Below are 24,641 nucleotides of genomic sequence, written 5' to 3' on the forward strand. Positions count from 1 at the left end.
CAGAGCCTCTGAGACTGTAGGTCTGGTCTCCCCGAGACTCAAAAGTCCCCCATACCAGCTGCAGCCCTGGTCCCAGTCTGTGCTGGGCAGCTTCACCCTCTACTTCACCCGCCCTCCTGGGATGTCTTGAGAAGACAGAGAAAACTTGCAGGTGTATATAAAGAAAGCCTCCCTTGGTTTGGCTGTGCTTCCCTAAACCGGTGTTCTCAGCTCCTCCTTTCAATCCTTTCCAGGGGACAGGCAGGGCTGGGATGAGACAAGATCTCCAGGGTGATCTGTCCTCTCAGCCCTTCTTCAACAGAGACCAGCAGAGGCTCAGTTCAGCCAGGCAAAGGGTGTGCCAGTGTGGCTCCCTCGTCGCCCAGGTGATAAGTGGCCCCAAGGCTGGGGAGAGGAGCACAAGGACTCCATCTGCCATCTCAGCCCTAGCAGAATTTGCAGCCCCTGCATCTTCCCATGCTGAGCTAGTGCCACAGGTTTGGGATGGCACATTTGGGGCAGGGACAGGAGCTGGGTCTCTGGCCTTGAGGGTGCAGAAGAATGGAGGGAGGAGGGGGCAGAAAGCGGGCCCTGGGTTTGGGAGAATAGCTTGGTCACACCTCCTGGCACTGACAGAGCTGAACTATGCCAGCTCCTCCACCCAAGGGCTGGCCCGGGGCCCTCCCAAGGTCTGCCAGGAGGAGTACCCAGGCCAATGGGTAGATCACACAGGCTGCTCAGGCCAGTTGAGGCCTCCTGGCCCCGGCTCTGTTCCCTTCCTAAGCGGGACTACAGCTCTGACTTCTGTGCTGGGGACCAGGATACCCTTGGTCACTGGCCTTTGCTAGGATGGGTTGGGAGCAGAAATTCAGGGGCCTCAGGGCCATCTCAGATGCCCCATCCTACCATGAGCTTGTGCGCTTCCTGAAAATCCCTGAGGAAAACCTGAGGCCAAATCTGTCCCTCTGAGCCTCAGGCTCCTCACCTGTGAAATGGGCAGGCTCAGGCCCTAGCAGGTACACGGGGGAGGAGGGCTAGTTTGGGTCAGAGGAAAGGACTCAAGAGACCCAGCCTTGTTTCCTTCTCTAGAGGAGCTTTCTGCCCCCACCTCCTCCACCCTGCCCATAGCTCTGGAAAACCTCAGGGATTAGAGCTGGGGTAGGCAGGTGCCCTCTCTGGGCACAGGGACCACAGCAGTGGCTAGGTCCTGGGGATCCTGTACAAGGCCCTCATTTCCCAGGAGCCACTGGCAGCAGGAAGAGTTAGCGCTACATACAGGCTAGGAAAGGGTACGGGCGTGGTGTAGGGGCTGGGTGCCGTCCTCGGGGCCACCACCAGGTTCTCCGCAGCCTAGCCACAGCTCCATGCAAGGGCCATGGGGTGAGAGGGGTGGGGGTCACCAGACGTCCAGGCCCCGAAATACACAGGATATTGGTCCAGAGCCAGCTGAGGGAGAAGGGCTGCAGGTGGTGGTGGGTGTGGAGTGGGCCCAGCACTGCACGTGCCAGACCAGGTGCCCAGGTGGCACTTATTTCATGCCGCTGCGCAGCACCTGGTTGGCTGCAATGAGCATGACGCTGATGATGAAGGCAATGGCGAAGGCGCAGATCAGACTCTTGCGGACACATGTCTGGCGGATCTGCTGGTTGGAGCAGGCTGCGGCCACCCACGGGGAGCACCAGGGAGCAGAGAGAAGGAGACCCAAAGCGGTAGAATCAGAAGCTGCCTACACTTTGGCACGCAGTCTCAACCCATGGGAACACAGGGACACAAAGCTTGGGACACACAGGAAACCATCCCCCACCCCCGCCAGCCCCACTCTGCAAACCCCTGGTATGTCCTTCTGCTCAAGTGGCTGAGCTGTCCCAGGGGCCTGTCACTCACTTTCCACATCCACAGGGCACTCCTCGGCTGTGCCCAGGTGACTCTCCTCCTCTGTCATGATGATGTTCTCGATGTCCTTCATGGACAGGTGCTCACAGAAGGTGTCGTAGAGCAGCCGCTTCAGCTCATCCACCGTCAGCTTCTGCATGTCGCACTTGGGGCAGGGGGAGGAACAGTGCTCTGGCCACCACCCCACCCAACACCCTGCAGTCACAAAAGCCCAGGGACGGTCCTCCAGATTCTGAAGGACTGGAAACTCTTGCTTCATTCCTATGGCATCCTTGACCGACACCTGCCTCTCCCAGTGAGCCCATGGCCCCCCCAGTAGAGAAGACATGCAGTGGACAGAAGCCTGGAGTGGTCATCTCCCCTTTACAAACCCCTAAGTCTCTCCAAAGCCCTGAGTCCCAACCAACCAGGACATACCTTCCAGAAGACAGTGTCAAAGTCAGTGCCATGGAACTTCTCTGGGATCCCTGAGGTAGAAAGCTTGGGTCCCAGGAGGGTCACAAACTCCTCAAAATCTACCTGGCCATCACCTAGAGTGGGCACAGGTCCAATCAGATTGTCAGGCTGAAACCTACCTGGGGCCGGCAGGGCAGTTCCTGCCCTCCTTTGGGACTTGGGATGGAGTCCTGGCATATCAGGCAAGTGCCCTTTTTAAGTCTTGATTCAACTTCAGGGGCACCTAACATGCCACGCTCTGGGCTAATGTGGAGACCACCAAGTGTGATGAGGCCCCACGGGGGAGGGTGGAGATGGAGAGCAGCAGGTGGCCCCAGAGTTCACTCAGTTTACACAAAACCATCCAGGGCTCCCCAGCACCCTGTTGCTGACCAGGGCGGGTACAGGGCCAGACATCGCCTCCACCATACAGGCAGGAAATGAGGCTCAGGAGGGGGTGACCTGCTCTCTTGAGGTCTCTGGTGGGATGAAGCAGAGAGGACTTGGCATTATTGGTCTTTCTCATGAATTTTTCCTTAATAAAATGTCAAGTGGTAAAAACAACTCAATGATTTTGTTTGGGATGGTGAAAGCTGGGGATATATTTATTATAAACTCTCCATTTTCCACATTTCTTAGTCTACAGAGTGAGATGAGAAGAGCAGTCTTTGAGCCCTGCATGTGGCTAGGGCTATCTGGTCTCGATTCTCCAGGGTGAGAAATGGGGCCAGGTCTGGCTACAACCTGCAACAGACTTTGGGGTGGCTTGGAGTAGGGGAAACAAGAGGCCCAGGGTAGACTAAGCCTCAGTGACTCAGGCCCCAGACCCTCCCCCATCCCCGGGGCCCAGGTGAAAGGGCCAGTGCTCACCATCCATGTCCAGCCGTTGGATGATGACCTCCAGCTCCACCTCATTGGGCATGTAGCCCAGAGAGCGCATGGCCGTACCCAGCTCCTGCTTGGAGATGAAGCCATTGCCATCACGGTCAAACACCTTGAAGGCCTCGCGGATCTCTGTGGGGGGAGCAGAGTAGTCTGGAACCTCAACCCTGTCCCCAACAGCCCCCTTGTCAGACCCCTGGGATCTAACCAACCCAGAATCTGCAGATCTGGTGAGAAACAGTCACAGGATGGCCCAAGGGTTCACTAGTGGTGCTGTATTCTGGGGTCTCTGGGCAGGCCGAGCCAGGCTGCAAAGGAGTACCTGGCCCTTTGCGGTGACTGTCCCCTGGAGTCTGAGCATGCCAGGCTCCCAGAGCCTCTCCTGATGAGCTCACGACGCCCCCGTGTGGTAGGTACAGGGAGGATGCCAGGCTTGCCAGGCCAGGGCTTCTCCTCTCATTCCCATCCCTTCCATCTCTCTCTCTCCTTCATCCCCACCTCCTGAGATTCCTCCAGAGACTCAGCTCCTTAACACTGGCCAGCCTCGCTAATGACAGCCACATGAGGCGGCAGCAGCTCCAGCTAATGGGCTCCCAGCTGGACACATACTGCCTTCCAGTTTTGGGGGAGACAGAGGTGGGGTGGAGGGGCCCCACCAGGCTCATGCTAGATCAGATGTGGGAGTCTCCTCCCCATTGCACAGAGGGAAAAACTGAGGCCCGAGAACCTGGGTCACTTAGTTGGGGAACAATGCACTTGCAGAGTATGACCTTGGACCGGCCTCAGTCTCACCCATAGCAAAATGGGTGGAATGATATTGAGGATGACATCCAGGAACCGTGAATGAGGTCCTAATTTCTCACCTTTGTTCCTCCTCTGCTTCTTTAATTATCACAGCCCCAAGAGGGCCCCTCTGGGGGACAAATCTCAGTCCACTAGCTCCAGTTCCCTGGAGGTCTTTCTTCACTTAGCAGCCTGCTGGTCTTTGCCTAAATTGTCCCGTGGGTGGGTTTTCAGCATGCAGAGTTGAACTCCTTAGAGACACAGGAATGCCCCCGTGCTCCCCACCTAGACACTGAGTCCTGAAGAGGCTGGGCAGCCAGCTTCTGGACAGGCTGATCCAGGACTTAATGCCGGCGTCTGTGAATCCTAAAACTGCTTTTAGAATCCTACACTTTGGGGTTATTCCTTGGTCTCTGGGGGACAGCTCAGCCTGTTGGTTCTACCACAGACCAGGAGCCATGGCTTACAGCCAGATAGTTTGAGCTGAGGTCAGAGTCTCACAAGTATGTCTGAGACAAACACAGGGAAGCCCCCCGAGTTGCCTAGGTACATTTCAAGGAAAGCTGAGAATCTGGAGCTAGGGAAATGGCTGAGCTGAGAGATTTGGGCCAGGCCCAGGGTTTCTGCAAACTTTAGACTCTGGAAACTCTAGGCCAACTCCCACCAAGCATTTTCCTAAGCCACCAAGGAAGCAGTGTGCTCCCCATGACTAGAGCTGTGTAACAGGTGTGGCTCCCACAAGGCTCACTCTGAAGAGCCTGGGAGTCCCTGGGTAGAGATGGAGGCAAATACGCACACACACAAACACACGTGGGTTTCTGGCCAGTGCCAACCCAGCCCTAGGCTCTGGCCATTCCAAGTACTGAACTCTAGCCCCCAGGAGCCCCTCCCAGGCCTGGACATCAGCACTGCTCTATCTCCAGGTTTGGAACATACAGCTCCTTTTACCTGGAACGCTCTTCCTCTCCCCATTGCCACCTCCCATGCAGCCCCAGTTCTCAGCCTGGACAGTCCATCTCCCTGATGCCCTCCCTGCCCCTGCCTGACCTTGGCTCTCCTCTGGGGCCCCACAGACCTGCTGTTCCCCCACACTGAATGGTGAACTATGACTGCTGTAAGAGCAGGGATCGGGGGATCTTATTCATGACTTATCCCCATGACCTGAGACAGGGCCTGTCACTCAAGCATAAACATTTGCTGGATGAATGACGAAACTGAATAACTGATGTGGGGACCCACCCACTGGGGCACACAGAGAAAGCAGCTGAGCAGAAGTTCACGCACCGTTCGACGTGAGGCCATCACTTGGAGCCTGCTAACAGTCAGCAATGGGAAGAAGCAGGAAGGGAGGCTGAGGAGGCTGCCTGTCCCCTTGCCCAGCCTTCAAAGGGCAGCACCCTCACCCACCCTGTGAGCCAGCCACAGAAATGGGAAATGGAGCAAAGGCAGAGGTGGAGGACCACCCTCGGGCTGCTGACCCAGGGACTTAATTGGGGCAGGGGGACCCAGCATCGGGTACCAAGTCTCTCCAAGTCTTTGGTCTCCCCCTCTCTACAGGCTTCTTTGGGCATCTCAGGGTGGGCTGGCAAAGCCCTGGACACTGAAAGTTGCAGAGGCAGCCCCCTTCATCCCTCCAGTGAGCTGAGTTCCCGGATGTTCCTTCCACCTTGCCAGAGCTGCCTCAACTGGAACCCAACTCCTTTCCCTGGAGACCCCGAGGAAAGGCACCACACAGGAGCAGAGGCAGTGGAAGGAAGGCAGGTGGACAAGAGGCTCTGAGGCAGCCCAGCAGGTCCCAGGGCCATGTCTCAGGCAGGACTGACCTCCCAAGGCCACTAGGTAAATCCACAGCCTTCCACCTCCCCACCCACGTGTCCCTTCACCCCCCCTTCACTGCACAACCAGTTCGTACCACAGTCCGGGAGCCCCGCAACCCCATTAAGCCCCTGTGCCCACACAGACCCAGTTCAGGCTCCACCTTCCTTGGTCAGGGAGGCATCCTGATATCACACAGACCCAGGTTCAAAACCCAACCTCCTCTACCCTGGCTGGGTGACCTTGAGTTTGCTCACCTGTACAATGGGACTTTCTGGGATGATTAAGCAAGAAAATCAAGCGTGTAAGTGCTGGCCAGGCCTGGCTATAAATCAGACTGTCCCAGATGGTAGAGCCAGAAGGAGAGGGAGAACTTGGGATGCCAGGCTGGTCTGCCCACTGCTGGGGCCAGGACCCAAGGCCTGGGCTTAGGTTCTGGCTCTGCTGTCCCGAGCCAGGTGACTTGGGCAAGGCACTTCCCTCTCAGAGCCTCAGGTGCCTGGTCTGTGAAATGGGGATGAGACTCCTGCCTGATGGCTGAGGCCTGGCCTCTGTGTGTGTAGGGGGTGGAATAAGGAGTAGGTGGTCCCTGAGAGGCATAGATGTCATGACTCCCAGTCTCTGTGTGCCATCAACATATCACAGCCCAGCACATTTCCCCAAAAGCCTTGCTCCCTTCCTGCCGCATGAGGCCAGGGTAAACCTGCTGTGCTCCATCTTGGCATGGGGATGCCTGGCTCAGGAATGGACTGGCAGGGCCACCAGGTTTCCAGGCTAACATTGTACCCCACCTGACACCCCAGGCTAACATCCCCCAGCCCCCTCCCTAACCTGTGGAGTTATGTCAGGGCCTGAGTCCCTAGCAGGCCCCAAAGGCCACCAGCGCTCTGTCAAGAGAGCCCGAGTCCAGAGAAGGGGCACGGAATGGAGGTCACTGGAAGGGGCAGTGTCCATCCTCTGCAGAGGCTGTCATTTCCGCGGCATTGGCCCTGCGCCCCACCTCTTCAGCCTCCCTGAGTTTTTGGCCTGTGCAGAGGCGGCTGCTGGGCTCAGGTTGCAGGGACCAGAGGCAGAAAGGAGACTACCCAGGCTCCTCCTCCCCAGAAGGTCTCCACTTGGCCATTCTCAATGCAGTCTTCACTGTCTTCCTGGACAACCCCAAAACCCTGCCCGGGTGGCCATCTCCCTACCTACATACTCTTTTCATCTGTCCCTGGCCAGAAAGGGTGATGGCTTGCAGCTATTTCATTCCCACCCTCAGGTGCTCAAGCCCACTGATGCCTTGGGACCCCTGGAGGCCTCTGCTGTGGGTGCCTGGCAGAACGGGGGTGCTTCGCAGCCATAGTGTGTCATACAGAGGGAATGTGACGGAGCTCTTCCCATTCCCTCAGTGGGGCTGCGTAGGCCCCAAGCCAGCTCTGCCCAGCCATGCCCCTACCCTATCAACTGCCATCCAGAGTTCCCTAGGGCCACAGGTTCCCAAGTGCCTCTGCCAGACCTAGCCCCCCAGCTTGCCTTCCTCACCCTACAGCCCCGCCTCACGGACACTACACACTCCAGGCTTATATTCCTCCAGCGTCCCTTCTTCAATCTCCCCTGCTGTGATGGTGGGACCCCTGACACGCTGCCAGGCCTTGTCCTGAGTACTTTCAATGTATCCTCTACCTGCAAGACCCCCGGGAGAGCAATACCAACCCCCTCCTTACATACAGGGAAACCAAGGCTGAGAGAAGCAAGAGATTGTCCAAGGTCACTCCATGAGCAGAGGGTGCAGAGATCTGAACTTAGCTTTATCTGGCTGGGAAGCCTTCATCTTAAGGCTGCCCTCCCCATCCCCTTTCCTCATCTTCCTCCCCATGCAGACTGACTGCCCCCTGGATTTCAGTGAAGGCAGACACAAACTGCAGTGTTTCATCCCAGTCTGCCTGGCTCCCTCTTCCTGGCACATGTGGCTCCCCCACGAAGGGCCTCCTCCCAGCCAAGGGCCTGGGTCTTATCCATACAGTCCCGGGAAAGGAGCACCAGTGGAGCACAAAAGAGGCAGCAGAAAAGGGATCGGTGCCAGGGATGGCCACTCTCTTTACCCTGCCCTGGCATTCAAGGACCCCTGCAAGGAGCCCAGGACCTTCTGAGGGCTTCTGAGGTTCCTGCAGCGGAGAAGGGGGTCAGTCAGTCTTTGTGTCTTCATCTGTAGATGCCCGCAGGCCAAGAGATGGCCCAGGGCCACCCTGGTATCTGCTGGTCCCATGCCCTCCACCCGATGGCTTCAGGGAGGTCCCTGCCCTTCAGGTGCCCCCTGCACTAGGGCCCCTCTGCTAGCCCAGGATAAGGGGGCGGGAGAGAAGCAGGGAGTGTGTTTGGTGTGATGGTGACTAACGCCGCTGGGCTCCTGCCAACATGTCGGCTAGGTGGCCCAAGGGGAGCCTGCAGCCTCCTTGCCCCTGGACTGCCCACCCTGTGGCCCACTCACCCCTGCATCCCAGCCCGCTCTCTGATTCTCTCAGAGCATGCACTCCAGGATTGAGGATCAGGGAAGGAGGGATCCAATGAGGCTTAGAGCTGGGGTGCCAGGGTCATGTTGGAGGTGCTTGGAGCAAGGGAAGGGAATGAGGTAGAAGCTGCCTGGGGTGTGGGGAAGCATGTGGCCCCCTGTTTGAGTGACCAGGAAGAAATGACCAGGATGAGGGTCTCTGGAGGGGGAAACTGGCAGGAGGTCTGGTTGGCCCAAGGCAGGAGGGAATGAAGATGGGAAAAAGATGGCCTATGCCCCTTCCCTTGCCTCTTGCCCCTCATCATGCCCCCTCCTTTTCCCAGGCCCTGGAGGAAGCTCTGAACCATGGGCTTTGGTCTAGAGAGGGTGGGACTTGGGCTTTGGGAATGAATGATAAGGCCAGGGCAGGGAAACCAGTGTCCCTCCATCTGTCCTGCCTGCACCAGAGCCCAGACCTGGCCTCCAAAGCTTTCCTGGAACCCAAGGGTTTGTGTGGGTTGTTGGTGAGGAGCAGGTGGCTCCTGGTCTTGTGGTGCAGTGAGTGTGGTGGTGTCTGCCTTCTCTGGATCTTCCCCAGACCCAGTCTGACTCCCCAAAGAGCTGCCCCATTCCAGCTTAGAGACCTGGAGGGAACTCCCTTCATGGCTTCCCACCACCATCCCTAACTGCACTGTTCCCTAGGTTGTACATTAATCGGCCGTAATGAGACCCCAGATCTGAGAGACCCTTCAACCCAAGATACCCAGAGAGGCTCATCCTTGAGGTGATCTCAGCCCCTCCCCCAGCAGCAGACAAGCAGATCCCAAGAGGCCAAGACTCCCATCAGCCAAGAGCCCCCAACTCCACTCCATATGGGGCACCAGGAGGTCTGGGGGAGGGGAATCATGAGCACCTCCCCCCACCTCAGCAGGGAAAGAGTTGGGCAGGCCCTAGGGGTCTTACTGCTCCCCAGAACACTCTTTCTGAGGACCCCAGCTGCGGTCGCCTGTTCTGATTTCTTCTAGACAGTTGCCTGAGGTCCCCATTCATGTCTGAGAGGCCGAGGGACTGGGGTAAGGGGCAGGTTTGGGTCCTTGCCTCTCTGCCTTTCCCTTCTAAGCTTGGCTATCGCGACTGAGCCGCCCAATCCGGCCACTTGTTGTCGCCACCGCCTCCCCGGCCGCCTTCCGGGCGCTCCGGGCTGGGGGGTCCCCGCAGAGCTGAGGGGAAGGGGCTACGGCCTCAGAAGGGGCTGGGGGAAGCCCCACAACCCGCAAGAGCAGGGCAGTCGCCCTCTCCCCTTCTTCGGCTGCCCAAGCAGATTGGATTTTTAAAGCGACACGAGCGGAATGTCAATGCGAGCGCAGAGCCACGGGCGGGCACCGCGGAGGGGATCGGGATGCGGGTACTCTGGCCCGGCCAGCGCGGGGGGCGTAGCTCGGACTCCCACCCCAGTCCACCGCGTTGCCGCACCGTCACCGCGGGCTGCGCGGCCCGCTGACCCTGCTGCGGGGCCCGGCAAGTTTCCGCAGCGCAGGGGACCACGCGGCCAGGGGCTGGGCCGCCCCTCCGCCTCGGCTACCCTCACCGCGGCGCCCAGGGGTGCGAACCGATCCTGCCTCCCGCGCAGCTGCTCGCTGGAGCGGTCCACTTGGTTGCCGGTACCTGCGGACAGCCCCCCGCCCCGCTGCGCCCCTAGCCGGCGCTTCACCTGGGCGCACAGGTAGGAGGGCCGGCGGGCAGGGGTCCCGACAGGGCACTCACTCACCCTCCAGCTCGTCCTCAGGGATGTCCACGGGGCGCTGCTCCGACAGCAGGTTGGGCACGGTGTAGATGCCCCGGTACATCAACGCCGCCGTCACCGGGTGGAACGGCATCTTGGAGGCTCCGCGCCCGCCCGCCCGCCGCAAACTTTGAGGCCGGGGCTCATGGGCCGCCCGTGGCCCCCGGGGCGGCTGGAGCGGGCGGGGCGCGCGGCTGCGGAGGACGGCGGCGCGAGGCTAGGGGCGCCCCTCCGGGGGCCTAACGCCCCCGCGCCCCGGGCCGCCGGGCCATGCCGCCCCCTCCCTCCTCGGGCTCCCAGCCGGGGCCCCGCAGGGGCGGCGGGGGCGGCGCCGCTCCGGCCTCTCGGCTCCGACCGCCGCGCGCTGCGCCCGCCGCGCCCGCTCCTCAGTTCCCCGCGCGCTCCGCGCTGTTCGCCGCTTGCTCGTCCGCTCGCCGGCGCGGCCGCCCGGCCAGCCGCTCCGGCTCTCGCCGCCTCTGCTGCTCGCTCGCTCGCTCGCTCTGTGCCGCGCTAGCTGCGCTCCCCGCCTCCCCCGCCCGCCGCCTGCCCGCCCCCTCCGCGCTCCCCCCTCCCGCCCCTGCCCGCCGCCGGCCCCTGAGCGGCCGCCCCAAGCCCTCCCGGGCTCCTTCCTCCCTTCGGCCCCGGATTCTCCTTTTCGTAGGTCTCCCTCAGATTTCTCGTCTCCCACACCTCACATTCGCAGCCACCAGGACCAGGATGGGGGTGAATTAGGATGGGGCCCTTCCTTCGAACCCCTTGACCCACCTTCCCCCACAGTCCCTGCCCCCCTCCCCCAGTAGCTGAGACCTGGAAACTGAGGACCAGAGATCCAGAAAGGTGAGGTTAGTCCCAGATGCCTGGTTCCTCAAGAAGTAGCCTGGTGTTGGTGCCAGGAGAAGCTCAAGGTAGGGAAACTGAGGCTGAGAGAAGGACGTTGACCAAGGTCATGGAATGTGGGCAGCAGGCAGGAGAAGGGGACAGGTCTGCGGCAGGTTTCCTTGTCCTGTGGCTGACACTAGCAGCTGACCTTGTTCCCCAGAATGGGACCCCAGTCCTAGATCCTTCCCAAGCTTCTGTCACTCCATTTGCAAATGGGGAGCCCTGGTCTGTCTCATGGCCTCAGGGAGGGACAGAGATGGGGCCTCAAGCCTGTGGGGTCTGGTGTGAGGGCCTGTGTGTTCAAGTGGCTGCAAGTCACACTTAATGTGCATGCAGGGCTTCCCTAGGCCCAGAGCATGTGTGGGGGTGGGGGTGGGGAGTGGCAAGTGTTTGAGGGAGCAGCATGTGCATGCGTATATCTTTTTTTCTCAAAGTGTACATGTGCCACCGAGTGTTCGTACATGTGTTTTCCATCTACGTGTAGATGGATGAGTGTTAGGAGTGTTGGTCACTTGTGTATGCCATGGTTGTGAACTAGCAGGGGAGGGGGAAGGGGCAAGAACCTATGGGCAGGTGGGGCCAGATGTGCAAGTCCTTGGGCTGGGAGAGGCCTGGGTGTATACAGGATGATGACCTTCTGACCTGGGTTGGCCTCAGTCTAGGTCTTATCTGTGAAGCCCCCAGCAGAATTATCTCCCTGCCCCCTTGGGTCCAATCAGCCAAAGGCCCCAGCAGGAAAGCTGATTGCCATAGCCCTGCCCGGCCCTGCCCTTCCCAAGCTGATTACATTTTTCTGCTTGTTTCTGCTTTTGTCGCTGATTAATCATATCCCTGTCTCCAGGCCTGGAGAGAGGGGACTCAGTAAGCCAGTCCTGGGCCTCAGCACTTCTTGGGCTACTCCAGTAGCACCCACAACCTGCAGAGGATCCAGGAAAGACCCCAGCTGTCCATCTATCTGTCTCCCCAGGCATATGGGGGGAGACCCTGTTAAGACCTGGGCTGGAGGTGTGAGAGGCCCCACAAGGTCCCCACCCAAAAGCTTTCCTCTCCCACCTGTTCCATTGTCTGACTGTCCACCTATACAACTGAATGCTTTGAGCTCCTTTGGAGTTTCTGATGCAGCAGAGATGGGAGGAAGAAAGAACTCAGACCTGGCTCCTCCCTCTGCTTCCTCTTTGCCATAGTACTTTAATCATGCCCCTTAACCTCCTAGGGCTTCAGTTTGCCCACCTGTGAAATGAGAGTGGCAATGCCACCCTCAGGCAGCAATGAGGATGAACAAATTAAAAAAATATGAGTGCCTTCCTCCATCTTTGGGAGTTTCTTATTAGAATGAACCCCCCCAGGAATATGAATTAATAATTATAGCATTGAGTATTGATTGAGAGCATGAGCTGCAGTAGTACTCAGTTTGCTGAGTGTCCAGGCTGCCCTGGCCCAGCCAGCCAGTTGGAAATTGGGCTGAGGGAGGGCTGAGGGGCTGGCAGGAAACTCAGCTCCCAGCAACTCCCTGGGAGGCTGCTGCAGAGCACGTTGGCACTCGCCTGATGGAGGGGCAGCTCCCCCTGAGTCCTCTGCAGCTCCTGGTTTTGCCACCCGGGTGGGGAATTTTCAAAAAGAAGGGACAGAAAAAGTCCCTGAGTGAATCAAGCACAAATCAAGTGAGCCTCCCGAGGATGGCCAGGCCCTGTGAGTCTGTCCTGAGGGAGGATCTGGATATCCATGGAGACATGAGCCTCCCCCCAGATTTTGGCCTTGGTCTGTCTGGTCTAAGGGGTCTGACTGTCTGTCTTGTGACCAGGGTACTCCCCGAGGCCATCTCCTTCCAGGCCAAAAGTGCATGGCTTGCTGGGGATTATAGTCTAACGCTGTGGTGCACCCCACTATTTGGGCCATCTTTGTCATCCCAGTCCCCTGGTGACTCAGTCCCTGTCCTCTCGCCTGATGCAAAGCCATAGCCCATGATGCTGGCTTTCCACACAGTGGGGGCTGCTGGTCAGAACCACACCTCCACATGCCACAGCTGTATCTGTTCCTCTTTCTGTCTCCTTGGGGAATACATGGGACACCCTCGGGCTGTGCATGGGAGTGTCCAGCCCCCATTATCATGCCTTGCCCCCGTTCACAGGCAAGGACATGTCTGCTGAGGGAGCCGAAAGGACCAGGTTGGGCTATACAGCCACAGGCAGAGCTGGGGGATTGGAGTCCAGGGCGGACACAGGGACTCCAGGGAGCAGGCTAGGTCATGCTGATCTCTCTGTGCTCTCCCAGGCTCAGCTGGAGTCCTGCTGCCTCTGGGAACCACTGTTGACCTCTTCAGCCCTCCACTGCTGAGTACCAAGGTTCATTGGGCAGACCCTGGGTGCCAGGCCCTACATCTCAGGCCAGAACTCAGAGGATAGAGCTGCTTCCACCTGGGCTCACAAAGCAAGGGTCAGAGGGCTGAGCAGTATCGCAAGACTGGAGTTCATGTGCTCTGCTGAAAGGTTGGGGGAGGTGTTTTTAGAGAGAATCATGGTGGCAGGATTTGAAAAGTCTCTGGATGAGGAGTCGGGGAGGCAGTGTCATGAGCAGTCAGAGCTCTTCATGGAGAAGCCAGAGCTTTCTGTGTGACCTCTCTGAGTCTCAGTTTACTCATCTATTCAATGGGAATGCATCTAGCCCTTGAATGAACAATAAGATCCTGCATGTAAAGTGCTCAGAACACAGAATCTGGTGGCTCTTATTACAAATCTGGGGATACCCGGGGAGAGGAACCAGGGTGGGCAAAAGCTCAGAAGTGTAGAGGACCACTCTTGAGCTCTGGAGGGCAGGGTCTGGGTCTGCATCTCCCGGGGTCTCCCATTTCTCATAGCTGGCACAGGGCTGAACTGAGCTTGGGAAGATGATCTGTTGAATGAATGAATGAGACAATGAATGGAATGATTGTTCACCCGCCCGCCCTGCGGCAGGGCAGTCTTGTCCTCTCCTCTACACGTCATGGGAGCAGATGGCATGATTTCAGGGTGTGAATTATGTCTGTCGCTCCCCCATCTGGGGAAGGTGCTGCCGCTGTCACACTGCACTCCCTGGGTGCCCACCAGAAGATGTGCAGGCCTTGGGCCTCCCCAAGAAGAGGCTCAATGGACCTCACCTACTAATCCTTGGCTCAGGGGGCTAGAGATAACAGGAAAGGCGATCCACTGAAACCTGTGACTCTGGGTTTCCCCAAGTGGCAGAAAGGCAAGGGGGAATTACAGTGTCCAGAGACCAAACTCCTTCCTCTCAGGACCGGCCTGGTCCTTATCCTCCCGAGACTGGGATTGTCCCCCCAGAACACTGGAACTTTCTCTCCTCAAGACCAGCACAGGCCCCTCCTAGACCTCTCATCCAACACCCGCATCCTCTTGCCACCTGTGTTCAGCACCAGGGAGAGCTCCCAGAAGAACCCAGGGTCCTTCAGGGGAAGATGATATAGTAGAGGGCCCCCGGACGGCCTGCCAAAGAGATCCATGAACCCACTGTCCAGAGGAGGAAATCAAAGTGGAGGGCGGGTAAGCACCAAGTCCAAGGTCATGCCTAGACCACTGACTGCAGCCCTGCCCGAACCAAGGGGCCTGCTGGGAGAGAAGGTACTGGGAGATGAGGAGGTACAGGTGGCAGGGAGGGGGTGTCCAGTGACAGCAGAGGCTCTGGCCTCTGCTCCTTGGCTGGAGAACAATATTGTTCCAAGAACCCGCTGGGGACAGTGTCTGGAGGTGAATAAAATATTCATCGTCCGGGCAAACTCATGCAATCACTTGATGAATAATGGAATTTATGAACTGGCAGATGCAGGCTGGGGCCGAGAGAGGGTGCAGTCCAGAATCTGGGGGTTCCTGCCTGCTCTGGTCCCTGCCTTTTTCTGGCCACCCTCTCTGAGCCCTCAGAGGCCCAGCTCCTAAAGGTGGTGAGAGTGTACAGAAGAGCAGGGAACAAAGTCCTTATTTGGAAACAGGGCAAAGAGGACAGGCCCTTAAAGTCCTTCTCCTTGAGAAGCAACTTGGGGATGGGAAAAGAGCACTGAAGGTAGAGTGATTGGGCTGAAGCCTGACTCCTGTCCCTAGCCTCGTGCCTTGAGTGTGGCACCTGTTCTGGCCTCAGTTTTCTCTCCTGTAAAATGGGGTTGATGCTGCCGTCATACAGCCTGCTGTACAGATCTGCCGAGATGATGAAGTTCACAGTGCCTGAGCCTGGTCCTTCTGAACCTCCCTCACTGACCTCTAGAATTCCCCCAAGCCTAGGAGTGATCTCACCTGGCTACCCTGGGTGGAGCTGGAAAACAGGGGAGAATGTGTGGCCCCAGAAGTGGAGAAGCTTCAGACCCTCCAGGCAGGGTTTGACACCCATAACTGGAAAAAACCAGTTCATCCAGGCACAATTCCTTCTCTGAGATTCTGCTCCCACTGGTTTTCCCAGGATTTCACACATACTAGGAAAACACTCTAACACTGAACTACGTCCTCTAGCCCTTTTTGAATTTTTCTATTTTGAGGCAGAGTCTCACTAAGTTGCCCAGGCTGGCCTCTAACTTGTGATTCTCCTGCCTCAGCCTCCCAAGTAGCTGAAATTACAGACATACGCACTCCTATTCCCAGCTGGGCAAGACCCTTCCTTCCTTCCTTCCTTCCTTCCTTCCTTCCTTCCATCTGTTTATTTATACATACCAGGGATTGAACCCAGGGTCGCTTAACCACTGAGCAACATCCCCAGCCCTTTCTTAGTTTTTGAGTCAGGATCTCACTAAGTTGCTTAGGGTCCCTCTAAGTTGCTGAGGCTAGCTTTGAACTTGTGATCTTCTTGTCTCAGCCTCCATAGCTATTGGAATTACAGGCATGTGCCAATGTGCCCAACCAAGATCTTTTTTTTTTTTTTGATTGAACCCAGGGGCTCTCGACCACTGAGCCACACCCCCAGTCGTATTCTGTATTTTATTTAGAGACAGGGTCTCACTGAATTGCTTAGGGCCTCGCTTTTTGCTGAGGTTGGCTTTGAACTTGTGATCCTCCCATCTCAGCCTCCCAAACCACTAGGATTACAGGCTTGTGCCACCATGCCCAGCCCAAGAAAATTCTTAATAGCTCCCTAGGAGCACTGAGGGCCAGCCAGAGTGAGAAGCCATGCTCTAGACAAAGAGGGCCTGCGGGGGTGGGAACTGAGGCTGGGCAGAGGTGAGAAGAGGTTGTGTGTGTCCTGCCTAAGAAATAACAGAGGTCCTTGTCTCTGATATTTTTTAAGTTTTAGTGTTTCCCTCTGGGAAGTGGGAGCCTATACCTGGGGTCTGGTCAGGCTACAGGATGGGAGGTTGCCCCAGGGATCAGAACCCTAAATAGATGAGACGGGGACCATGGTTACCACTGCCCTAGTCCTTGCTCCAGGCTTGCTTCCTAAGTGACAGCTGTGGCAGCTGGTGAGAGTTGAGGCGCGAGACGGCTCCTAATTGCTCTGGGTTCTCTAGATTCCTGCCTTAGTCTGTTGCCTCTGAACAGAAGCTGGACTGACTGCCCAGGTCAGCCTCTCCCCCAAAGGACACCCCATCTCCGGCCAGCCCAGGCACCACAGCCTAGGGTGATGGATTGCCTCTCCTGACCAGGATCCTGACACCCTGGATCAGGGTGAGGCTGGGACCCCGCAGTCCCCCTCCTCTCCAGATCTCTTTGTGTGATATAAAGGGCTTGTGTGTGAGCTCAGAGGCTGAAAAACACAGAATAGTGAGGTGGGCTCTGTGGCCCCATGTGGCAACCCTCTCCACACTTGTGGCCACATTTGGGCAAATTGGACGTCTGAGATTCTGGGAACCTCCCCAGGGAATAAGGGAACCTGTAACCCATTTCTCAGGCTGAGCACCAAAAGAATAAGGTACAAAGGCACTGAACCCGGGATCCAGGACTGCACAAACATACCTGCAGTGTCTCACAATGCCATAGACCCCTGCCCTCAGCAGACCCCTTTGGGCTAGGTTTTCAAGTTGGCTGCATCTCCAGTTCCAGCTGACCAGACTCCCACCCTGTGGGCCCTGCCCCTCTTGTTTTCTAGAAGCACCTAGAAATGGTTGGAGAACATGAGACTGAGCATTCATTCCAAGTTCTTTTTTAGAAGGTCCAGGCTCCGGAGGCAGCCTATTTGTACACCACCAGGGAGTGGCCAGTACTGGTCAGAGCCCTGAGGATTACCTTTGTGCTCAAAGATCTCCCCTGCTTTGAGACCAAGCACTGAGGGCTTCTAAAGGGGCACCCACTTGTCACTTGGGAGAGGAACAGTGCTAATCTGTGCCTGCTCATCAATCAGAGTGACACCTCCCCTCCATGCTGTGGGATATCATGTGAGGTGCCAACCTTGAGCCTGTGGGCAAAGAGGGCTGTGATGATAGAAAGAGGGACAGGAGGAGTGGGGGACAGGATTTCAGATGAGGAATCTCCACTTCTTTATTTTTATTTTTTATGTACCAGGGATTGAACCCAGGGGCCCTTAACCACTGAGCCTCATCTCCAGCCTTTTTAAATGTTTTATTTAGAGACGGCCTCACTGAATTGTTTAGGGCCTTGTTAAATTGCTGAGGCTGGCTTTAAACTCACGATCCTCCAGCCTCAGCCTCCTGAGCTGCTGGGATTACAGGTGTGCACCACCACACTGGGCAGGAACCTCCACTTCTCATCCTAAGACTCAGTTGCTTAGATTAACCTGGCACTGAGACTGGGACATAGGTGGATAGTTTTGTCCATGGAGAATTCGGGAGAGGTCTGGGCTGGAGACACTTCCCAGGGAGGGGCTAGGCTTGAGGAGCACCTCAGCCCTCTGCCACCATCAATTCTATGGAGAACTGGGCTATAATCCTTCGAAGTCCTCAATGGTGGACGGAGGAATGTCCCCTGGGGCCAAGCTAGGCCCATGTCCCTGGCCAGCCCCCAACCCGAGGGTCCAGTAATGGGCCTCGATGCCTGCAATGCCCCAGTCATGTAGAGCCTAAGTGATGATAAAATCGACAGCAGTTTAATTGGTAATTTTAATCCTGGACAGAGCAGTAATGGTGTTACTAATTGGATCGTTAGAGATTTGTGCTTTATGGCTGTGTAATTAGAGAAGCTGTGGGGGGCCGGGGTAAACTGGGGAGCCATGTGGGGCCAGGGGCAGGGGCTTTTCCTAGGCTAGCTGGGTCACACTGCTAGACGCTTCCAAGCTGGGGCTCCGGGTGGCTGTGGGAGGGAGGTTTGGCCCAGGATCTGCATGTAGCCCCTTCTAGGTCTGGGTCCCATCCCACCGGGAGAGGAGCAGCCCACAGGGACCCCCAACACTCACAGCCCAGTCCTATAGAGAACAGGGATGGAGGGTTCCCCAAGATTAGTCTCTCCCTGTGTCCCCTGGGCTCACAGGGCTCATGCAGCTACACCTGTGGTATCCAGTGTCCCTGCCTCACACCAGTGGCTTCCAGACTCAGGGCCACCACAAAGTGTCTTTTTTTTTTTTTTTTTTTTTTTTTGTAGCACTGTGTATTGAACACAGGGCCTTGCATATACTAGGCAAGTACCGTACCCTTGAACTTCATCTCCCCAAATGTCTTCATTTTAAAATGGGAAGGATTCTTAAGTCCCCCTTCCCCAGTTGTGTGTCACATGATGAAACTGAGGCACAGGAGGGCAGGGACACCCTGTGTGTGCTGCACAGCAAATCTCATACTGCAAGGGTAAGGCACATTCTCACCCAGGACCCCAACCTGTGGGTGCTCACACATGCCATCTGCACCCATGTGAGGTGGCACAAAGGCTGACCTTCCAGGGCCTGGAGAGGGGCTAGGGGACCTGGCACATGGAGCAGACCTTGTGAAGTGCCTCATGGAGGGGTTGGTAGAAGCAGTGTCCTTTGGATGGAGTTCACAAGGGCTGGAAGTGTCTTTGGCCCTCAATAGATATATGGTGGGTTAATTAATAAAAGAAAGAATAAAGGAGAAAAGAGGAAGGAAGGAGGGAAGACAGACCAGGGCAGAGGGCGCCTATAACATGCCCAATTCAGTGGTCCTCCAGGCCCGTCCCATTGACCTTCTAGCATCTTCCATTGGTCACCTACTCTACCACAATCACTCCCCTAAACTCTGCCAGTCATCCCATGTCACCCACCTTTATTCCAAGGAAAAGCCAAAGTGCCCGCAGGGGCCCACAGGACCTCCTCCCCACCTCCTCATCTCACTCCCTGGGCCCTCGTGGCTGAGTACCAGGCACCTTCCTGCCTCCGGGCCTTTGTACTTGCTGTGTCCAGAAATGCTCTCCCCTCAGATACCTTCATGGCTCACTCCTTTGGGTCTTTACTCAAAAGTCACCTTCCTAATGGGCCTTCTCTGGCCACCCTAGCTTTAAATCAAACAAACAAAGATAAATAATGCCTCTCCTCCTTATGCTGCTTTATTGACCTGGTTTGCATTTAACGCAGGGTAACACAGCCAACTCGCTTTTCTTGCCTGGTGCTGGATTTTGTTCACAGCTAGCATCATAACATACAGTAGGTGCTTATACATGACTGTCAAATGAATCAAGAACTGGAGGTTCCACTGGGCACAGTGGCACATGCCTGTCATCCCAGCAGCTAGAGAGGCTGAGGCAGGAGGATCGTGAGTTCAAATGTAGCCTCAGCAATTTAGCAAGGCCCTAAGCAACTCAGTGAGACCCTGTCTCTAAATAAAATATGAAAAAGGGCTGGGGATGGGGCTCAGTGGTCAAATGTCCCTGAGTTCAATCCCTGGTACTGCCCCCTCCCCACAAACAAACAAACAAACAAAGAACTGGAGGTTCCTTACAGAAGCAGCCCTGGGAGACGAGGGCAGGTTTGAGGGGGTATAGAGAGGCTGAAGAAGACAGGAGGCTGACATGGGGCCAGGGGAGTGACTGGGACACCTCTGGCTGTGGGCCCTTTCCTTCTGGCTGACTGGCTCCCACCCCCCAGCAGTAGCTCAGTCAGGAGACGATGCCCCAGCGACCTACATCAGCAAATTACTCGGGGAGGCGGTGTGTGTGTGGGGGGGGGAGATAAAAATCTCTGTCCTCCTGCCAAACGCTGCAGAGCTGCACCACCTCTGTCCCCTCCACCTACAAGGCCATCACCCTGACCTACTCTCCCCTTCAGCCAGGTCACCCTGGGGCCTCCAACTGCCCCCTTCATATTCCCCCAAAAGAAATGGCTACCTGTGGGGTGGCCTGTGGGACCCCAAGAAGGCCCCTTCCTTGCTGGCCCCAGATCCCCACTCACAGGCAGATGACAGTGTCAAATCCCACCATCAGCCCTGAGGTGGGTGGCACCAGAGCACAGCAACACCCTGCCCACCCGCCTGGCCCTGCCGCCTCGGCATGGCCAGGTGATATATGGCCACTAGCCCAGCCAGGAAGTGACAGAGATGGATGGGCTGCGCTGGGGGCAGGCTCGGAGCCAGGTGCTTCTTGCAGGGGGTGGGGAAGTGCCTGGCTCTGGAGAAAGCCGTTCCGGGAACATCACCTCTCTGACCGAGGGCAGGAGATGTCTTGGGCATGGCTCCCACACTCTGACCCTCGGTGTGGGACAGTGCAGGCAGCTGGGAGCTCTTGGCACTTTATGGGATCTCTCCAGGCCTCAGTTTTCTCATCTGCAAAATGACCAAGCAACACCCACCAGAAGGCAGAGTGGAGATCACTGAGAAGCACAGCCCCAGTCGCAGGCGGTCTGCCCTCCCAACCCTGGGGGGCCTGTCCCTACCACCCTGCTCCCGCCTTCCCACCTGACCCCCCTTCTCTTTCCCTTTCTTGGCCTCCGAGAAAAATCACATAGCCAGACCTGGATGGGGCCACCAAAGTTTCTAGCTTGCCCTTCCTCCCCCATTTTCCAGAACAGAAAGCAGGTGTGTGAGAAGGACCTACCCAAGGTCATGGGGAGGTCTAGGGAGACCTCTCCTGGGCCGTCCTGAAAGAAGCCCCCTCCTCACTGTGGATGCGGGAGGGTGGCTGGTGGCAGCTGCCTCCCCTGCTCAGCAGGTGGGGAAGGACAGGAGGACAGCTGAGCACGGGGGCTAGAGGCCGGTGCAGCTGCTGTGGCCGAGTCAAGATGCGCCAGACGCCTCCGTGGGCTCTGTCTGCATCCAAGGAGACCAGGACACTGGGCGGACGGACGGTGTGTCCTTGCAGGCTGGGCCTGGAGGAGGGATGGGAAATGGGGGGGGTCATTCTGGGAACCAGGGCTGCCTGCAGGGCTGGGCCGTGTCTTCTGTTGCCTGCTTAACTGCCCTGCTCCCTAGAGGAACCTGGACCCCACGTGGGGCCTCCAGTGGCTATGGACATGACACAGAGGTACATGCTCAGATCTGTGTGGCCTGTCAGTGCAGATGTGTGTGTCAGCAGCTGGGTGTGTGGGCACACATGTGCTTGTGGCCACTGGATGCCAGGTGCATATGTTCATCCACTCAGGGATCTGACATCTGCCCCAGAAACCCACAGCCAGGACAGAGCAGGAGCCCAGTCAGAGCAGACACGCATGTGTCAGTGGCAAGGGTGAACGCATCACACGCAATCTACGTGTGCAGGGTTCACTGCATATGCACGCACGTGGGTGGGTGTGACTACATGCTCACTCAATACCCATCAGGCCCTGCTCAGACTCAGCCTCAGTCAAGGGGACTAGGAGTAGCCCCCATAGTCAGACAGGGAAACTGACAGCAGCTCAGAGTACAAAGTGTCCCACCAAGGTAGGTGGCAGGGTTGACCCTAAATACGGGCTCTTCAGCAGAGCACACTTGGGGACAGTATTCTAGAATGTCAGTCTTTTTTGGGGATGGGGGGGTTACTGGGGATTGAATTCAGGGACACTTGACTCTGAGCCACATCCCAGCCCTATTTTGTGTTTTATTTAGAGACAGGGTCTCACTGAATTGCTTAGCGCCTCGCTGTTGCTGATGCTGGCTTTGAACTTTCGATCCTCCTGCCTCAGCCTCCCAGCTGCTGGGATGACAGGCGTGAGCCACCAAGCCCAGCAGGGGATGTCACTCTTGCTTTGTCCTGTGAGCAGGGACAGGGACATGGACTGTGAAACTGCAGACTTGAACGGGGTCTCTGTTGTCTCTTGGAGCAGCCCCTTGCTTGGGACCAACAGGCAGTACCTTTGTGGGGGGCAGGGGGCACCCCATCTGGAGGATTCCCTCTCCAACCCTCAATTTCCTCACCTACAGAATGGAGCCCCCCACCCTACTCCTTTCGGGTCCCTGCTGGGAAGGGCTGATGAGGCCCCTGTGACACAGCCCTTCCAATGAAAGAGGGCTGGGGGACCCAAGGTCACCTCAGGGACAAGGCAGTGGTCCCAGCTGTACAAAGCTGTACCCTGAATAGTTTCTCTTGCTGGCCCGCTGATCTGGGAGAAGAGATGAGCCCCAGGTGGGGGGAAAGGGGGAGTGAAGGGATCCAAGGCAGGGCGGCAGGGCTTCCGGTTCAGTTAGTGAAAAGATTTGTCATTTTAATGAGGTGATATTTCTTGCCTGGCTCCTGTCCGTGGAGGCGCAAAGGGGACAGCTGCCTCCATGAATGAGGAGGTGCTGGGGCTGCTGGGGCTGTCTTCAGACTTCTGAGCCTGTCTGGGCTGAGGAGGAGGAGACCTAGACTCTAGGGTTCCAGGCTCTCACAGAAGGTTGCCCCCGGCCCAGCTCTGCTTCTCCCTCCCTACATGACCTTGGGCAAGTCCTTCTGCATATCTGAGCCTCAGTTTCCTCATCTTTAAAATAAAACTAATACCAGGGTATGGTGGTACACACCTGTAATCCCAGCAGCTCGGGAGGCTGAGGCAGGAGGATAGCAAGTTTGAGGCCAGCTTGGGCAACTTACTGACAGCCTGTCTCAAAATAAAAAAAATAAAAAGGTGCTGGTGGGGTGTAGCTAAGTGATAGAGTGCCCCTGAACTCAATCCCCAGTACTGAAAATAATTAGATAAAAATTTTAACTAAATAGGGCTGATCTACCATCCCCTTGCTTTGGGCACTGACCCCTGCTGGTTCCAGTCTTGTTCCTCCTGCCCTGCCCCATCTCACCACCACCCCCCTGCCCCTGTCACAGCTGTAAGAACCCACCCCGCCTTTCTCACTTTCAGGACTTGGTAAGAACTGCTCTGTCGGCCTAACTCAGCTCCGTCACCCTGGTCCCTCGGGACTGGCAAAGGAGGCCTCGTTTAACTCTCACCGCCACCTTCCATCTGCCTTGTGAGCACCCTTGTCATATCTAGAGGGTGACGGCTGGTCTCCTAGCTGATTTGCTCATTCCTCTGGTCTAGCACCTAGTAGGCCCTGGATGAATGTGTTTGCTGAATGACTGAATGAGCAGCTGCAGGCCTGCCCTCCTGACCTTGGAGCGCAGCGTCGAGGGTGCTAGTGGTGGCGGCAGCGAGGGTGGCCTGGCGGGCAGCCCATCCATCAGCCTGGTGCCGCACCTGACCAGATGGAGCTGTGCCCTTGGGGGGAAGGAGGGGGAGAGAAGATGCATCACCTTCCCCGTGGGCTGGCGGGTGTGTGGGCCTGCCGGTCCCGCCCCCCACGGGTCCTCATCCATCATGCTGTCTCTGGGATGCTGCATGGAGTCAAGCAGGGGTGTCCTCTCCACCAGGCTCCTCTAGGCGGAAGACTGCAGCTCTCTAGTGCAAAGGGGAAACTGAGGCCTGGGGGACAGCATGGGTTAAAAGTGGGGGCTTGGGGACAAACTGGTGTTGGAGTGATAGCAATGGGACTCCTCTGGGATTCACTTGTGTAGCTCTGGGTGAGTCTTTGGGGGCTTGGAGCCCATTTCTTTTTTCTTTTTTTGGTCTCGGGTGCTTAACCACTGAGCCCCAGCCCCAGCCCTTTTTTTATATTTTATTTAGAGACAGGGTCTCATTGAGTTGCTTAGGGCCTCACTAAGTTGCTGAGGCTGGCTTTGAACGTGTGATCCTCCAGCCTCAGCTTCCCAAGCCCCTGGGATGACAGAGCTGTACCACTGTGCCCGGCTTGGAGCCCATTTCTTCTGTAAAATGGGTACACAGCAGTGTCCCGTCACCTGGAAGAAGAAGATTCACAGAAATAGGTCCAGTGCCTGGCACATAGATGGTGCTTAGGATGGGCCAGCTTGAGGTCATGCCCCCACTCAGCCCCTGCTCCTCAGGCTGATGGGAGGAGGAAGAGGCGGCTATGGGGACAGGAGCAGTAGATTCAGGCAGGATTGCTAATCTGTCTGGGTCACTGAGGGAAGGAGACTTTGACGGATGTTCCTCCCTCCCCGCCAGAGAGGCTGGGGGAAGGGGCAGCTGAGTGATGACTGGGCCCTCAGTGGTGATCACAGCTCAGCTGGCCTGACCAGCTGGCCCAGGGGAACATCGGGCACCTGGCTCTCTCCCAGCCCCACACCATTTTGCTGGGAAGTTAACACCGCCTATCTCCTCCCCAGCCTTCTCATTATAAAAACAAGTTCTTCCTTAGCCCGTATTTCACCTGAATTGCACAATGGCCTAGGGAGTGAGCTGAGACCCTCTGGCACTGAGATTCTCATTCCTCCAACTGGGATTCATTCATTCACTCAGCAAAATTTTACTGGGCACCTACTATGAGCCAGGCTCTGAAGAGGGCATTGAGAGAACCAGACAAGTGGGTTCAGGCCACCTGCTTGCCCTGGGCACCCGGGAGGTTACAGGTGGGTCTGGTCTGAGTGCTGCATCCTGCCTGAGCCTGCCAGATAAATGAGAGTG

General features: G+C 57.0%; 1 protein-coding gene across 1 annotated transcript; it reads right to left on the reverse strand.

Annotated features, from left to right (window-relative positions):
- Positions 1 to 46: 46 nt before the first annotated feature.
- Positions 47 to 10,191, reverse strand: Cabp7 (calcium binding protein 7). The gene is made up of 5 exons (XM_046427301.2): positions 10,026 to 10,191; positions 3,178 to 3,321; positions 2,290 to 2,402; positions 1,864 to 2,017; positions 47 to 1,635 (listed from the first exon to the last, which is right to left on the reverse strand). Exons 1-5 carry the CDS (start codon positions 10,132 to 10,134, stop codon positions 1,508 to 1,510), a joined length of 648 nt encoding a protein of 215 aa, XP_046283257.1. The 5' UTR covers positions 10,135 to 10,191; the 3' UTR covers positions 47 to 1,507.
- Between the last annotated feature and the right edge of the window lie 14,450 nt (positions 10,192 to 24,641).

The sequence above is a fragment of the Marmota monax genome, unplaced genomic scaffold (genome assembly GCF_021218885.2).
Source record: "Marmota monax isolate L192 unplaced genomic scaffold, Marmota_monax_Labrador192_F-V1.1 WCK01_AAM20220418_F8-fsc00177, whole genome shotgun sequence".
NCBI classification, from domain to species: Eukaryota; Metazoa; Chordata; class Mammalia; order Rodentia; family Sciuridae; genus Marmota; species Marmota monax.